Raw genomic sequence first — 17,580 nt, 5'->3', positions numbered from 1 at the left:
ATTCTGATTTTTGAACAGTTTATAGTTGGAGTCAAATGACTCATCATCAGAACGAGGAGATTCACATGCAAATCCAGATAAGTTAGATGGATCAACTGGAGGTCCCTTTGCAGCAACCCATGTAGTTTTGGGGTACTGCTTAGGCTTCCAATATGTACCATCAGCATTGAGTTTCCTCTCAAAGGAAATACCCTCTTTCCTAGGGTTCCTGTTGAGGATTTGCTTTTTAAGCACATCACAAAGAGTCTGATGCCCTTTGAGGCTTTTGTACATGCCTGTTATGTACAATTCCTTCAGCCCTGCATCGTTAGTGATACTAGCAGTGTCCTCGGATGAGGAATTAGTGATAGCAGAGGCAGGTGAAGAATTTGTAGCATTAGAAGCATTTGAACATTCAGGTGAAGAATTAGCAGATTCACGTTCAATGCATTTCAAAGAAGGAGGAACAAATTCTTCCTAAGAAGCGCTGATTTGTTAAGCAAGTAATGAATCGCGCTCCTTTTGAAGATCTGCATAACTCACTCTTAGCTTCTCAAGGTCTTGCTTTCTTTGAAGAAATTCATAAGAAAGCTTCTCATGATCAGATAAGATAGTGGTATGATGACCTTGAAGGTTGTCAAACCTAGTCTGAAATCTCTGAAGATTTTCAGTCAAGGCTTTAGTGCGATCCATTTCTTCACCCAACATATCATCACTTTTGTTTAGCAGGTATTGAACTTTTTCCAAAGCTCTTTGTTGTTTAGTGGCAAGGGAAGCAAGTTTGACATAGCTGGGTCCAAATTCATCACCAGATTCATCATCACTAGACTCGGATAGGTAGCATTCAGTTACCTTAGCATCTTTTGTCATAAGGCATGATGCAGAAGATGATGATTCTGGTTTGAATGTCATCGCTTTGAGAGATTCCTTGAAGTCCTCAAACAAAGGATCATGACAGGTTCGATGACCTTCATAGACCTTAGAGAGACGGTCCCAGATAAGCTTCGCATGATCGAGATGCATGATATTCCTGAACTGATTTTGAGACAGACAGGAGCAGATGACGTCCTTCGCCGTGAGGTTGAGAAGAGTGTACTTGCGAATGCCATCTGCTTCCGCCATCTTGCACAGATCGGTCAGACCAATCTTAGTGACAGTCCACAGCTTGCTGTTCATCGCCATGAGGCGCTTCTTCATCATGGCCTTCCACTTGGGATACTCGTGACCGTCAAAGATGGGGCATGTAACTTTCTTCATACCTGCGGTCGACATAACTAAACTCCAGGCGGTTAAACCAAAATCACACAAAACAAGGGAGTACCTTACTCTGATACCAATTGAAAATGCGTTATATCGACTAAAGGGGAGTGAATAGGCAATTTTTATGAATTCTTTACTAAGGAATTTGCAGGTGAGGAAATTCCTTAGCGAAGAACTACTAGCAGCGGAATAAGTATTCAAAAGTAAACATAACAGAACACAAGCATAGTCATCATGATGAAATGAAGATAGGCACAGAGTACAGAAAGCGTAAGCACAGGATAACATAGGATGAAGACAAATAGACTGAAGAAATTGAACTGAGGAAATTGAGAAAATCTTCAGTCAAAGTCTTCAAGCACAGATATGAACAAGCACACAACACGGTGATGAGGAAATGAAAGAGTTGAGGAAATAGAACCAGTAAGCTTGGTGAAGACAATGATTTGGTAGACTAGTTCCAACTGTTGTCTCAGTTGTACGTCTAGTTAGGGCGGCTAGGTATTTAAAACTGAGGACACACAGTCCCGGACACCCAGTCCTGAACACGCAGCTCAGGACACTCAGTCCTCATCGTATTCCCCTTGAGCTAAGGTCACACAGACCTCGCCCAATCACTTGTGGTAAGTCTTCAGGTGACTTCCGAACCTTCACAAACTTGGTCACTCAGCGATCCACAATTCCTCTTGGATGCTCTAGACCATGACGCCTAACTGTCTGGAAGAAGCACAGTCTTCAAAGGTAACAAGCGTCGGATCCACGCAGGATCAATCTCTTAAGTGATGCTCAATCACTTGGGGTTTGTAGGTGTTTGGGTTTGGGTTTTCCTCACTTGATGATTTTTGCTCGAAGTCCTCGGAGGATGGGTTGCTCTCAAATGACAAGTGTCAATTTCTCTCGGAGCAGCCAACCAGCTAGTGGTTGTAGGCGGCGGCTATTTATAGCCTAGGGAGCAGCCCGACATGATAAGACATAAATGCCCCTCAATGATAAGACCGTTAGGTGGATAGATATTTTGGGACAGCTGGCGCATAACACAGCAACGGTCGGAATTTTGAGTGGCGAAATCCTCCGGGCTATCATGTTCCTCACTGTGTAGGCAATCCGCACTGTTGAATTCCTAACTCCTCAGTCAGAACAAATTCCTCAGAGACCAGAAGAACTTCGTCTCTGTCACTGAAGAATATGACTGAACTGTATGAGATTTCCAATGGCTTCACTCGAAGGGATTGGTAGGTGTAGGATTTGAGTTGAGCATCACATGGGAATTTTTCCTTAGTATTTCCTCGACCCCCTTTAACAGTACGGTGTTTCCTATGACTCAAGAAAGAGAAAATGAAACTACGAAAACAAAAGTCTTCACGCTTCATGTTCCTTGAATGAATACCAAGTCTTTAAGGTCACACCAATTTCTTCACTTTCAAAGTCTTCAGAAATCCAAAGTCTTCAGTCGAAGAACTTCATTTTTAGGGTTCGACTTTCTCTGTAAATATCAAACTCCTCATAGACTTATAGACCTATGTACATGCACAAACACATTAGTCCCTTAACCCATAAGTCTTCAATACACCAAAATCGCTAAGGGGCACTAGATGCACTTACATCGACCGATCCTCAGTACCGAACGTACGGCACCTCAGCGTTCAGCACACGTTCAGCTCGGTGACGTCCCGCGAACTCACGATCCAGTAGAGCTTCCAGGAAGAGCTTCGTCAGCACGATGGCGTGCTGACGATGTTGATGAAGCTACCAAAGCACCGCTACGATATGACCGAGGTGGATTATGGTGGAAGGGGGGCACCGCACATGGCTAAGAGATCAATGATCAATTGTTGTGTCTCCAAGGGGTACCCCCCTCCTCGTATATAAAGGAGTGGAGGAGGGGGAGGGGGAGGCCTCCTATGGCGCGCCCCATGAGGAGTCCTACTCCCATCGGGAGTAGGACTCCCCCTTTCCAAGTAGGAGTAGGAGAGGAGAAGGAAGGGAGAGAAGGAGAGAAGGAAAGGGGGCGCCCCCCCCCTCCTTGTCCAATTCGGACTAGAGGGGGAGGGGTGCGCTGCTGCCCTGGCCGCCCCTCCTCTTCTCCCACTAGGGCCCATTAGGCCCAATATACTCCCCAGGGGGTTCCGGTAACCCCCCGGTACTCCGGTATATGTCTGAAACCTCCTGAAACACTTTCGGTGTCCGAACATAGTCGTCCAATATATAGATCTTTACATCTCGACCATTTCGAGACTCCTGTCATGTCCTTGATCATATCCGGGACTCCGAACTACCTTTGGTACATCAAAACACAAAAACTCATAATACCGATCATCACAGAACTTTAAGCATGCAGACCCTACGGGTTCGAGAACTATGTAGACATGACTGAGACACGTCTCCGATCAATAACCAATAGCGGAACCTAGATGCTCATATTGGTTCCTACATATTCTATGAAGATCTTTATCGGTCAAACCGCATAACAACATACGTTGTTCCCTTTGTCATCGGTATGTTACTTGCCTGAGATTCGATCGTCGGTATCTCAATACCTAGTTCAATCTCGTTACCGGCAAGTCTCTTTACTTGTTCTGCAATGCATCATCCCGTAACTAACTCATTAGTCACACTGCTTACAAGGCTTGTAGTAATGTGCATTACCGAGAGGGCCCAGAGATACCTCTCCGACAATCGGAGTGACAAATCCTTTTCTCGATCTATGCCAACTCAACGAACACCATCGGAGACACCTGTGGAGCACCTTTATAATCATCCAGTTACGTTGTGACGTTTGGTAGCACACAAAGTGTTCTTCCGGTAATCGGGAGTTGCATAATCTCATAGTCATAGGAACATGTATAAGTCATGAAGAAAGCAATAGCAGTAAACTAAACGATCAAGTGCTAAGCTAACGGAATGGGTCATGTCAATCACACCATTCTTCTAATGATGTGATCCCGTTAATCAAATGACAACTCATGTCTATGGCTAGGAAACTCAACCATCTTTGATCAAAGAGCTAGTTAAGTAGAGGCATACTAGTGACACTATGTTTGTCTATGTATTCACACATGTATTATGTTTCCGGTTAATACAATTCTAGCATGAATAATAAACATTTATCATGATATGAGGAAATAAATAATAACTTTATTATTGCCTCTATGGCATATTTCCTTCAGCCGCACCGATGCACAGCAGCCCGCTTAACCCCTCCCTTCATGTCGCGCACGCTATTCCTTCCTCACTCCGGCGGAAGACGGCCGCCGAATCGCCACCACGCCACTGGCTGCTCTGGATTTGGGGGATTGGAAGGAAAGGGGATACGCTCCGCTGCCCTCGGGAGCAGTTTCGAAATGGGAGGAAACGGAAGTGGGGAGGGGAGACGAACTGCAAGGACCCACGACCGCTCTAAGCACCCAACGGGTCTCGACCACGACGCCACGACCAGGGGACACCTGGCGCACGCATCGATTAGGACGGTTTTCACCTGGGAAGTGCGGGGCCACGAGATAGGAATCGGACGGCGCGCGAGCGCGTTTGCTCTGTAAAACAAACGAGCCAGCGCACACTTTTTAGGTTTTAGGAAAAAAATCTCAACATTGCTTCGTAGGAAAACTTTATTTATAGCCCTCAAGAAATAAGAAAACTCTTTGTATAGCCGTCAATGCTCTTGCAAACGGACCTTTTTCCTTTCCATTAACTTGTATCTATAACTTTATTCCCGTCTTAATGAAAAAGCAGTGCACCTGCTATTGTCCCTAAAAAAAGGAAAACTTTATTTTTGTCACTCTAACTTTTGCCCACTTTGCTTACGCCACTTTAGAATTTGACATATCACTTTTGGCACTCTAAGCTTTTGACATACATCACAAATGCCATTCCATGGCAAAAGCAGTATTTTTTTATTTCACTTTTGCCACTTTTAACTTTTGATAATGTGTCATAATTGTCACGCTAAAAATTTTGTTTTTTCCACAGAATGATAATTGTGATGTATTGTCAAAAGCTAAGAGTGACAAAAGTAAAACGTTGAATTCTAGAGTGGCATAAGTAAGGTGGTCAAAAACTAGAGCAGCAAAAACAAAGTTTTACCCTTCTCTTGCGTCGCGCCCCTGCCTTCCCATCTCAGCCTTTACAACCCCTCGAAAAAAATCTCAGCCTTGTGAACCTCCATGGTTGTTGAGTCGAACTGGCAGACTTCTACTAATCAACCTGTTAGAGTTGTGTCGAATATTGTGTACAAGTTAGGTTACAGTTGAACTCTGAGTTGTATTATGTTTAGATAGGATATGGAGTCGTGTCCAAGTAGAACACTTGTATCTTAGGCCTCTCATATATAGCAGGGGTAGACACACGATGTAACCTATGCCAACATAATAGCACAGACGCGCAAGGGGGAGCCGGCGGCATGTGCCGGCGCCCGGGTGGCCGGTGTGCGGTATTGTGACAGTGTCACGGGGAGGAGCGCCCATATCGGTGAACCTCGTTAACAAATCTCGGTGTCGTGCTCGTATAATTGCTTGGTCCTCAGATGATTAACGGTATGCCTCGGATTTATTCTAACAAGTGGTATCATGAGCTATGGTTGAAGACCGAAGATTTGCGGAGGCGTTGATGCGATTCAGAGGAAGATTTGATGTTTCGATGTATATCGTTATGAGCACGGTTGTGATTCGATCGGAAGACGTCAAGGCCATAGGCAATCATGGCAACTCGCGGAGATTGGATCGGACTTGCCAGCAGGCTAGACGTGCGGTGAAAGATCTCGCGTAGGTCGATCGGGTGAGCTTACAGGAAGCAGCGGCGACGCGTTGCGCACGGGCAGGCAAGGCAGCAGGTCGATCGGTCGATCGGGCGCTGGCTGCGGAGCCCCAACGGCGCGTGCGTCGGCTAGCAGCCCAGCTGGCGGAAGCCGCGAGGAGTAAAGTCTGTTTTAAACCTTGAGATTGTAGAGCGCGACACAAATAGACCCTCACGTCTGAATCCCTGAAGTCCATATCCTATACTCTTCGATCCCGATCAATCTAAACCCTACACCGATCCTATACCTGTTTGGAGGGATAATCCCGATCGGGATCAGCCGTTTCTCTCACTGTCCACACGGGCCTACGTGTCATATTTTATCTTCCCGCTCAATCTCCGCTTCTCTCTCTCGTCGCCCTAATGGCTTAGCCCGGGCCCCTTCCCCATCCGCAGTATCATCGGCTTCCACGAAGACAGAAGGCAGAAGTGGTCTGCCACCGCGCGGAAGTCCGGTATCAGCGTCGAAGCTGTTGTTGTTGTTGCTGCTGCCGGCGAGATTGTCTTGTCCTCACCGCCGCATTGACAGGAGGAGCGCGGCCGTTAGCGTGCCTTCTCGCGCCACGGCAGGATGGAGAGGCTGAGTGTGAGGACATGGCACGAAGCAGCTCGCTGACCATGCGGCCGACGACCTGACCGAGCGTGAAGCCGGTGATGTCGGAGCCCGCCGACCGCCTCCGTATGCTCTAGGTCTGCAGTGGGGACGATTTCTAGCGATGATGTGTTCACTGGCATGCGTATCTATGCTGCTCTGCTGGCGGTGGTGCAATGAAGTCGATGCAGCTGTCTATGGGCACGGGGCATGCGCACGGCGCTGAGTTCGGTGCGTGCGTGGCCTCGACGGCACGAGCGTGAACTACTAATTGCCGAGAAGGTCCAATTTCACGCACTACAGCACGAGCTTCACAACCTATGGCCGATTCGTGAGTTCGGGTGGCCGACCTAGTCCATGTACCTCATGTATGCCAACACAATCGCCATGACCGTGCTTGTGACCTTGTGTTCGGTGTGTGGATGGCCTCGACGTTGGCAAGGTGTTCACGGCCACCGCTTTCAGGCCTAGCTGTTCGCATGCACGTGCTTATTTCTCTGCCGCTGCAAATCGCTCGAGCACGCGTTTCTCCTCCCCTGCCCCGACAACAGAGTTGTTTATCGCCTGCGCGCTCAGCGAAGATGCACTGTACGAGCACCACGCGGCACCTAGGTGTAGTGGGGCTTGCATCCTGTAGATGACTGGGCAGTCGGTTGAAGCAGCCAACAAGTTCGAGGTGTTCCAGTAGGGCCGCCACGGGCAGCCGCACCCGGCGGCTTGAGGTAGGAGAAGTCGACGAGCCCGATGCGGACACCGGCGCCACCCGCGGGGAGAGAGAGATCGAGAGATTCGGGATGGATCGGAATATTAATGTGACACATGGGTCCGGGCTGTTTGAGTGATCCTGGCCGAGATCTTTATTTTCCCGGTGCGCCAAACGGAATGAGGGTTTAGATTGACCGGGATCGACGATTATAGGGTATGGACTTCAGGGATTTGAACGTGAAGGTTCATTTACGTCGTGCTCTACAATCTCAGGGTTTAAAATAGACTTCACTCAAGCTGTGAGGATGCATGCGACAGTCATGGACCAAAGCGGCGAGTCGGCCGGTCGCATACACCAGGAAAAAGCACAAACCGGAGATTTGTTTTGGACAAAAAAAAGGGCCTAGTCCGAGCGGTAGTCGTGCAACATCAAGGCAACCCACGGAAGCAAGGAAAATCCATCAGGAGGACAAAGCAAGCTAGCATCCGGATTGAGTCGGGAGCTACACCACGTGAAATTGCTACTAGTACTGAGAGGCGAGCACGTAGGTTTGCTTTGTCTACTTTGGCATCGTGGAAAGAAGCTTGGTTATTTTTTACAGGTCAATCATACAAAGAATCTGGCACTAAGGGGTATCAGATTTGAGGTGGAGAAGTTTGACATAACAGAAAACCTTGGGTTATGATAGACAAGGTGAAAAATTTATTGACACAATAAGGATGCTTGAAGGCGTTGCGGAATGTCAACCAGTTAAGATGGATGATGAGGGTTGTGAGGAGTTGCAGATGGTTGCAGTTAGAAAATCGGCTCGGGTCAGACACATAGGGCAGTTGGCTTGGACAGTCTGACGGATCGACGCAAGTCGGTTGGTACAGAAGACGGTGGTGGAATCAGCGACGACGACATAGAGGCGTGATGCTGATGGTGACCGACTTCTGGGTGTGAAACACGTGGCGCAAGCCCCTAGGGCTTGTGTGGCTTCGACAAGACTATGGCGCGGGGTTGATTCAAGGTGATGTACACACGGAGCTTGAAGTCGACGGGGCACGTTGGTGGACTGATTATCTACCTTGGAGTCATGTTGAAGGTGGAGCTGGAGTTAGAGAACTTCACTTGGCGCTGATTGAGGGGCTACGGCGTAAGAGCTCAGAGAGTCGAAGCCTATTCAGCGGGAAAAGCGAGTGACACGTAATTCGGACTGGAGCCCAGTGGTCTGATGGAAGCGTGAAACTTGTCATCGATCGGTGATAATCGGTGGTACTCTGCAGTGGGGGTTGAGTGGTGTGGTTTCGCGACCCTTGAGACTCGATCGGGACAGCGGAGACTCGACGCGGTAATAGCGGCGAGGCGTGCGGTGTGCACGGGACATGGAGACGGGCCAGGGCTCTGGTAGTCATACATGTGGTGAGACAACTGCGAATTTGACTCGGGATGACTACAAGCAATGGTGAAATTCCTTCAAGTTTCAGACAGGCGGTTAAGAAAGGAGCGGTGATGTTGAGTTCAGGTAACTCTTATGTGTGACACCCAATATGTGAGTTGTTCATTTTCACGCAGGTCAATGATCAGTGTGTGATTGTGTTGGACGGATACTCTGGAAGTTGGGAGCACAAACTAGAGTAACAAGGAACTTAATTTTGCTCGAGTGTTGACTGTGGTCAAGAAAAGGAGGGACTACAAGATGCAGGTGAAGTCATATGGAGTCTTTGGAGTAGCAGCGGTTCTCATGGGATAAGCTCAAGTCCAATGTACATGGAAGTTTGACGCATTGACGAATTCAAGGTGGTGGAGAATATTCGCCAAGGTGGAGTTTGTTAGAGTTGTGTCGAATATTGTGTACAAGTTAGGTTACAATTGGACTCTGAGTTGTATTGTGTTTAGATAGGATATGGAGTCGTGTCCAAGTAGGACACTTGTATCTTAGGCCTCTCATATATAGCAGGGGTAGACACACGATGTAACCTATGCCAACATAATAGCACAGGCGCGCAAGGGGGAGCCGGCGGCATGTGCCGGTGCCCGGGTGGCCGGTGTGCGGTATTGTGACGGTGTCACGGGGAGGAGCGCCCGTAGTCAAGCCCCGGGGATGTTGCCATATCGGTGAACCTCCTTAACAAATCTCGGTGTCGTGCTCGTGTGATTGCTTGGTCCTTGGATGATCAACGGTATGCCTCGGATTTATTCTAACACAACCCACACGTGTTTCTTTTAACAAGGGAAAGGCGCACAAAGCACCATCATACTTCAGCTCAAAGACATTGTACCTGAAGAAAGGCATGTTGAGAGGCTATTACAGGGCACTGACTAATTCCTATGAGCTGAATTGGTGCAACTCTGGACAGGAATACTTGAGGATCGGTTGAGTTGTGAGCTATAGAATTGGGGCCTGTAGCAATGTGATGGACTTGAGGATTAGAGCAACTCCAATAGCTCCTGTAAAAAAAAACTCCCCGTAAAAGTCGTTTTATGGGATGACCGTATGATTTAGAGGAGGTTGTCTAACACGTACTTTCTCAGTTTCCGTAAAACTTGTTCTCCTAAAATATTTTCTTCTATTTCCCATTACTAGTAAATATGCACGTGCAACGCACGTCTATTTGGACTAATAAGTATGCACGTGCAATACGCGTCTATTTGGATTAACACATTATACTATACTTAATACAAGACAATTTATTCATAAATTTGAAATTTCCCTATAAAGTACACAATCTCTTATTCCCAACTCATACAAATAATTTGAAATATCGTTTCTCCTTAATCAACATGTCTCTTGTATTAAAAGACCACCCACTTTTTCCAATGTATAAAACTCAAAATTATTTAGAAGATTCATCATGATTCTCCATATGCACACATTTATGCAAGTATAATCACACATGAAAATGTCACTTAGGACAAGCTAAGGAACCGTTTCAGTGCCAACAAACTCCAGTCAAGAATTATTGTTACAATTGAGTGTCAACCACACAATAGTAGGAAGAGACCTCTATGGTTTGTTGAAAAGAGGAAGCCATTGTCACATAGAGAAGTGTAGAGATGTCTTGACTTCATAGAATCAGCTGTGAAACAAGACAAAAAAATGCTAGTTGGACCATCCGATTCTACTATTACACCACAAGTGTTGTAATGTCTGAAAGCAAGAAAAGTGACTTACTTTATTATGAAAATAGAACATGTCAACCAAATAAAAATTACATTGATAAATTGCGTAATTATACTTGTTAATCACTGGACAAAAGCATTAATATGACAACTTGGAACAGTTACTTGAGTACTACACATTTCTTTAAGGGCTCAACATTCTAAAATTTTGACAATATAACAAATATCCTCTAAGTTCGTAGTAATAATGATACGTAGGCTACCACTTGTAAGAATAACAGTGGCAAAAAAGGGCCAACAAATGCCGGTTTAGAAAGAAAAAACTGCAGATATGCTTCCAATTTTAGCAACTCTAGTGGATAAAACATACCTTGCCTCCCAAGTCAGGAAAATAGTCAAATGAAAAAATGTACTTCTTATAAGTAGTAGAGATGAAGTCATAAGGATCATGATTCAAGATATTCGGAGAAACATGGTTGGTCTCTCTGTATGATGCGAAGTTGTTGCAGTCAGTAGAAGAGTGACCTGCCCTCCAGGCAGAAGACGAAGGCGGCGACGGCACGTGTGCGTGTTCGGAGGAAGCCGTAGCTCCTCTTAGCATGTCTCCCGTTGTGGCTCGCGTGGGTGGTGGGCTGGTGACGACAGGTGACTCGCGATCGCGATTCCCTGATAGGAGACGATAGGATGCGCTCGCGATTAGTTTCCTAATAATTAGATGTGTTCGTGATTAGTTATCTAATAGGATGCGTCCGTGATTAGTTTCCTAATAATTAGATGTGTTCGTGATTAATTTCCTAATAGGATGCGCTCGTGATTATTTTCCTAATAATAGGATGCACCCGTGATTAGTTTCCTAATAATAGGATGCGTTTGTGATTAGTTTCCTAATAATTAGATGCGTCTGTAATTAGTTTCTTAATAGGATGTGTGCGTGATTATAGTTTCCTAATTGACCAGGCGTGGACTTCATATTTTCCTTCACGGTGGAGTACGGTCAGTCAATGTAAATTGCTAAGTGCACACAGAGAACATATTAGGTTAAGGCTAGCCGTTAGATTAAGTTTAGTGGGACTAATCATGCGGTGGTAATGTATCCGTGTACGTTTTGTGGGGTGCACTTAAAAAAGATTATGTTTGCTCTTTTATAAGTAGTATAGAAACTAAGCCGAGGCCTGCAAGTAGGTGACACGGCAGGGGAGGTGCAATGGCGGCGGCGGCGCGTCCTTGCGCGGCAGGGGATGAAGCGGTGCTGCACGGCACAGCAGCAAAGGCGGCACGACCTGGCGGCCAGCCTCGCAGCAGATACTGGCTTGTGTAAACAGTAGTTTTTTTAAGGATACGGGAGCTATTAGAGTTGCTATTAAGACCTGCTGATGCTTGTAGTCAGCTAGGGAATTCACGAATTCCCAAGCAGTGAATCTTGAGTTAATATCCCTGGCTGTTGCAGCCCTTGCAAGGGACAGGTTATCTGCTAAGAAGGTTGGTTGTTGTAACTGCAGAAAACCTGCAATACCTGCAGCGAGTAGCAAGTCAAGGGCTTCTGCTTGAAGAGGAGAGGAGGTGCTTATATAAGCTTGAACCATCCCTTCCAGGAAATTTGGATTTCTTCCAAGAGGCATCAGAGAACACCTTAGTACCTCAAACCAGAAGATCAGGTTTGATGGTGCACCCTTGGGAAGGGAGCATGAAAGACTGCTCCCAGTTTAGAGGCAAAAGCTTATATTATACGGAAAAAACAGTATAATACAATATACTGTTCATGCCTGACATAAATGAGATAAGGACATGCCTGGCATAAAAATACAATATAAACATCTACAAAACCTGAAAAACGCAAGACAATTGCAGTCCGGAGGCAAGATTTTAAGAAAAAACAGTTCACAGGGATCACACCAATGAGACAACTCGCTTTGGTCATAATGTTGCTGATCAAATCTGGTAGGTCGATCATAAACGCAACCAGCACTTCATACAAGAAATGAGATGAGGAGCGGTCATCTGTAATGTGGCAAAAGGTGTATATTCTCCACAAAACTGTGATTTCAAAATCTACAGCTGACAGGTCAAATTGCTTATGTTCAAAATTTCAGGAGAAAATGGAAGAGAGAGCAACCTCTGCTACTAAGAAAGAAGCCGAACTCAACTCAAGCATAAGAACCAGATCGGTTTAACAAAAAAAATTAACAATAGCATACTGAAGAAACAGAACTATGATAGGAACCAAACTGCACGACAACACAAGTATCCCTGATACGAAAACATCTCCACACAACAAAGACCAGGACGAACCAGGCGCCACAAGAAATTCTACTTCAGAGTTAAACCAAATTGCATACAGAGCAGCGAATATCAAACTACTAACATGAGCAAAGATCCAAGCTAACCATTCAATGACCAAGAGTCCCTCGACTAACTCCTATTAGCAGAGGGCATATCTCTCTCAGGGCTTGTTTGGGACTGCTCTGATTCGTCAAAATCTGTTTCGTTTCACTAAATTTACTTTGGAGCAGTTTCAAGCTGAAGTTGTAGCACTACCAAAGAGAATGTTTAGCTTCCATCTAGCTCCAGCTTCAAGAATGGGAAATTTGGTGGAAAAGATCTATTTGATTGGTTGAGGGCGAAGAAATAAAGGGGTATCCACTTACTGGTGGCAGTGGTGGGTAATTTTCGCCCAACTCCAGCTTCTAGAGTTTTTTGGAGCACCCCCCGAGGAGCTTCATAAAAAACTAGGAGTTGCACCCCAGATTCTAGTTTTTTACGGAGCGGCATATCGTGGAGCTATCCCTGTTTGGCTTATGTTTTCCGGAGCAGAGTTGAATTTTAAGAAGCAGAGCAGTCCCAAACAGACCCTCACTGTCTTACAAAAGTATCCACTAAAAGAAATTGACTAAGACTGCATCTCTCATGTTTTCTCAGAAAACATGCTAGATGGCCTGCCAATGCTTCACTAATTCTCTAGTAGCACGAATAATTAGCATTTCAAATTGCAGTCGGTGCCATTCACACTACTTAACAATGAGAAGTGAAAGTAAACGGGGAACAAGTAGCACAGATGTATAGCATAGCTACTCCAACAAAAGGCACCAGATGGTAGTAAAAGTGCGAGCACAGCCATATAAGTTGTTCAGTTCTACTAGTATTATAAAGTAAGAACTAGGACCATATGCTCCTAAAAGATGGACAATCCAAAGGCATTAGTACATGGCAAACTAGAAGTACAAACCACTTTAAAGCCCTAGAAGAATGAAGGCTCCTTATCCAAACCACCTTCTTGCATCTTGCTGTACGGAAGTGGAATCATGCTCTCCTGAAAGTACTGATTAGTGAAGTAAACAGAATATGTTCCCCCTTTAATTTCGTAATATCCCAAAAACTTTCCGTCAATGTCACAGTGCAAAAGATAGTCAGGACCGTCCAATGGATTGTGACAACAGATCAGCAGCTCACGCTGGTTAAGCAGTGACATCTTAGAAATATACTCAAACTGTGGTGATGTCTTCATCACTAACAAGTTAATCCGGTACTTCAAGGCCCAGGCCTCAGCCTCGTAGTCTTGCATCATCCAAATCTCTATGCTGGCATCATTGGTGCTGCACGAAGCAAGCTTGTCGTCCATCTCCCACAATGACACCTGACGGCCCAACTGGCCAGAACTGCGCATCCACCGGAACTTCTCAGTTACAGTGTCGAACACCATAATGTCCATGGGAGTCTCCATGTCAATTCCTGTTAACCAGTGCAGGCTGCCGCGGTGGTTGACTTGTGAACTATAGCAGGAATCAAAAGCCCCTTCGTGCATACATTTCGACAAACGCGATGACACTGACGGCCGTCTGATCATTCTCGGCTTGTCAGATCCTGCCGAGAGAATGTAGCCACGTTCATGGCCATGCGAGAACCAGAGCACCCGGTATTCTCCAGATGGATGGTGCCGGTAAAAGCCAGCTATGTAGATGCAGGACCCCCCTGCCGATGGAACTCGAGGTTGTGGTAGCGGAGCACATCTGCGAGCGGCTGGATTGCAGATCCAGAAATGGGATGCATCGGACAAGATGAGAAAGCCATCACAGGCCCCCAGGAGATTATGGAACTTAGAGTGTTGAATGATTGGCCAGAGCTTTTGATTGGAGGCTCCGACACCGTTGTCACGGAAGACAACGAAGGTGACTCCTTCCTGCCCAGGGATATCCTGGTTGATAACAGGGAGCGACGGCTGGCGTAGGCAGTTGCCGAGCATGAACTTGTCGGTGGAGGTGGCACTGCACCACAACTTGCGGACAGCGCGGCAGCGAAGAACGTCCTTTGGTGGCAACCGGATGAGGATCTCTTCGATGATAATCCACTCGGGGAGGTCGTCGAGGATGGTCCCACGGCTTCTTTTCGTCATGGTGATTGACTGCCGACGGTATTCCATCAGATCTAAAGGAAAGAAAAAAGAGATGGGGATGATTGAGCTTATCCATACCCCTAAATTCAACTTGGCAAACACAGAACAGTAGTATCTGGCACATGTCAAAGAGATAATGTGTGATCCCATAGATTCAAACGGTCTACGGCCGAGTACTACTATGAAGAATCTACTGTATAAGAAAGCAGCCAGGCATGAGACATAAATCAAAACTGTAAATTAGCTAGAGTTCTGCAATTGTCGTCCGAATCCTACATAATAAGCAGAAAATCATGTAGCAGATATGCCAGCAGTTCTCCCATTACGTGATGCAATCACAACAACAGTTCATATGTTTCATGGGAATGAGCAAATGCTTCATACGCTTGGTGTGATCACATCATAGTTCTAGTGACGTCAGATGATATGTCATCGACCAAAGTGTGCGTTGTAATCAAATATCCATGCATTATGCACCAATCAGGTAGCAGAACTTTCAATCCTTGTTGACTAATCTGCAATATTGTCTACATACTGCCCATGTGTTGTGATTGCATCAGGTAATGGGGGTCCCCAAACCAGGGGTCTAGGGACTAATAGTGGCTTCTTTTCTACGGTGTTGCTCATAACTGAAATCTAATATAATTGGTAAAGAAAACAAGGTGAATTTGTGGGGGTTCCCAGTGCAGTTCGTCTTACCAGTACGAGAGCAGTGGGCGCTTCCTCCCGCTCTGCCGCTGTACGCGTCGCCGTCGCGGGGAAGGACGGCGGCGACGCTCCCCGGAGCGGCGCGTACGAGGGCTCGCTCGTCGCCGGCAAATATGGGGATCGGAGGATCTTCTCGCTGCTGCGCCGGCGGGGGGAAGGAGAGTGAGGCGACGAAGGGCCAAGGGCCGGAGTGCGCTGGGGAGGCCCGTGCGAGTGGGTTGCAGGGCCCAAGTGAGTACGATGCTCCAAGCAAAATACAAAGCGTCTTCTAAAAGAAATACAAAGCGTTTCTAAAAAAGCAAAATACAAAGGATTCTCTCTCTAAAAAAACAAAATACAAAGGAGATCTCGATTTCTTTTACTGATATTGCCCAGTGTTTAATAACCATTGCATCATCCCATGAAACCATTAAAAAAGTTACAGTCTTGTGATGTCTTTGGAGCTCCAAAAACGGCTGCTACTGCCATTTCTTCAAAAAAATTCAGGGCAACTTCAACTGTGTACATCAAATCAAATCGAACACATCAAACATTTGTGAACATGTTCAGACATGTCCACGGACAGTGGAAGGGAAGTGGATCATCCAACCGTATGCATCAAATAAGCATCAAATCCAGATAGGAGGTGGGCCAGACGGGCCTAGGAGAAAAGACACATTAGCTATAATGACATGTGGTCCAACTGATAGTGGGCTCAGCGAACTGTCCAGACTCCCTCGGAGCAAGTACAATAAGATGATGTAAGTGCATGTCCAGTTTAATAGCACACAGACCCTCCTTGCCTGCTTTTTTCTTCTTAATAGTATGGAAACACTCATATGCCACTAAAATATTGTCCGTAATCATTCTTTCAGGCACAAAAGCACTCTGAGTGGGGCTAATAATATCTGATAAGATTGTCTTCAGTCGAGCAGCTATCATTTTTTATATAACCTTGTAGACCACATTACATAAACTGATCGGTCTGAACTGAGTTACCTTTTCAGGGGAATTAACCTTTGGGATCATTACAATTGCAGTATCATTCCATCCGGGGGGAATGGTACAAGTATTCACCGCCTGCAGGACCTCGTCAGTCAGGTCATCCCCCAGCATAGACCAAAACCTTTTATAAAAAATAGCATGGAGGCCGTCCGGTCCCGGTGCCTTTAAATCACCAATCTCAAAGAGAGCTTTCCGAACATCGTCAGCCGTATAGGGGGCGAGAAGAGCATTATTCATCTCATCAGTCACTTTCCTTCGAACAAGAGAAAGAACCTCCAGGCTCGGTTGGGTAACTTCAGATGAAAAAAAGTTTGAAAAATACCCCTTGATGTGGTCCTTTAAATCAGAATCTTGCAACCAAACACCTGTATCATCCAAAAGCTTTTTAATCTGATTTCTTTTCTTCCTGGCGGTAGCCGCATTGTGGAAGAACAAGGTGTTGTGGACCCCATGTAATAGCCAATTGGCTCGACCACGTTGTAGCCAGTAAATCTCTTCTTGTTCTAGAAGATTTTCAATAAGGACAAGAATCTCCTTCTGGCGCGCTTGAGAGTTCGCACTCATCGGTCCTCTCCGCAGTTTTTCCAATTCTTTTTTTAATTTGTTGATACGCCTTTTCGGACCCTTAAGACCGAGTAGAGTGGCCTTTTTAAAAAGGAAATCATGTTAAAACTCGGATTTCAAAAGGAGTGGGTGAACTTAATTATGCAATGTGTATCCACTGTGGAGTATCGGGTTCGCTTCAATGCGGAAGAAACCGAGAGCTTTAAGCCTACTAGAGGACTGAGGCAGGGAGATCCCCTATCTCCCTACTTATTCTTGTTATGTACAGAGGGTCTGACTGCCCTTTTGGCGCACGCGGAGGAAAATGGGAGTATTTCTGGAGTTAAGGTGAGCAGAGATGCACCACCAATTTCCAATCTCCTCTTCGCAGATGATTCTTTGATTCTCATGCGAGCTAATGCCATGAATGCTGAGGCATTGAAATCAATTTTGGATTCTTATTGTGCCGCTTCGGGGCAGAGGGTGAGTGTTGAAAAATCAAGTATCTTTTTTAGTCCCAATACAAAA

The 17,580-nt window shown here is 45.9% G+C and overlaps 1 protein-coding gene across 1 annotated transcript; it reads right to left on the bottom strand.

The window, feature by feature from the left end:
- Positions 1 to 13,521: 13,521 nt before the first annotated feature.
- LOC123153627 (uncharacterized) lies at positions 13,522 to 17,073 on the bottom strand. The gene is made up of 3 exons (XM_044572656.1): positions 16,504 to 17,073; positions 15,517 to 15,793; positions 13,522 to 14,849 (listed from the first exon to the last, which is right to left on the bottom strand). Exons 1-3 carry the CDS (start codon positions 17,071 to 17,073, stop codon positions 13,666 to 13,668), a joined length of 2,031 nt encoding a protein of 676 aa, XP_044428591.1. The 3' UTR covers positions 13,522 to 13,665.
- Between the last annotated feature and the right edge of the window lie 507 nt (positions 17,074 to 17,580).

This window comes from Triticum aestivum, chromosome 7A, assembly GCF_018294505.1.
Source record: "Triticum aestivum cultivar Chinese Spring chromosome 7A, IWGSC CS RefSeq v2.1, whole genome shotgun sequence".
NCBI lineage: Eukaryota > Viridiplantae > Streptophyta > Magnoliopsida > Poales > Poaceae > Triticum > Triticum aestivum.
The sequence above is the reverse complement of the archived record's forward strand: the minus strand, read 5'-3'. Positions and strand labels throughout refer to the sequence as shown.

Coding starts and splice junctions, on each gene's coding strand:
- LOC123153627 (XM_044572656.1), bottom strand. CDS start 17,073: ATGAGTGCGAACTCTCAAGCGCGCCAGAAGGAGATTCTTGTCCTTATT. Junction 15,794..16,503: donor AGGTTAATTCCCCTGAAAAG/GTAACTCAGTTC, acceptor TATTTCTTTTAG/AAGACGCTTTGTATTTTGCT. Junction 14,850..15,516: donor CGCCCACTGCTCTCGTACTG/GTAAGACGAACT, acceptor TCTTTCCTTTAG/ATCTGATGGAATACCGTCGG.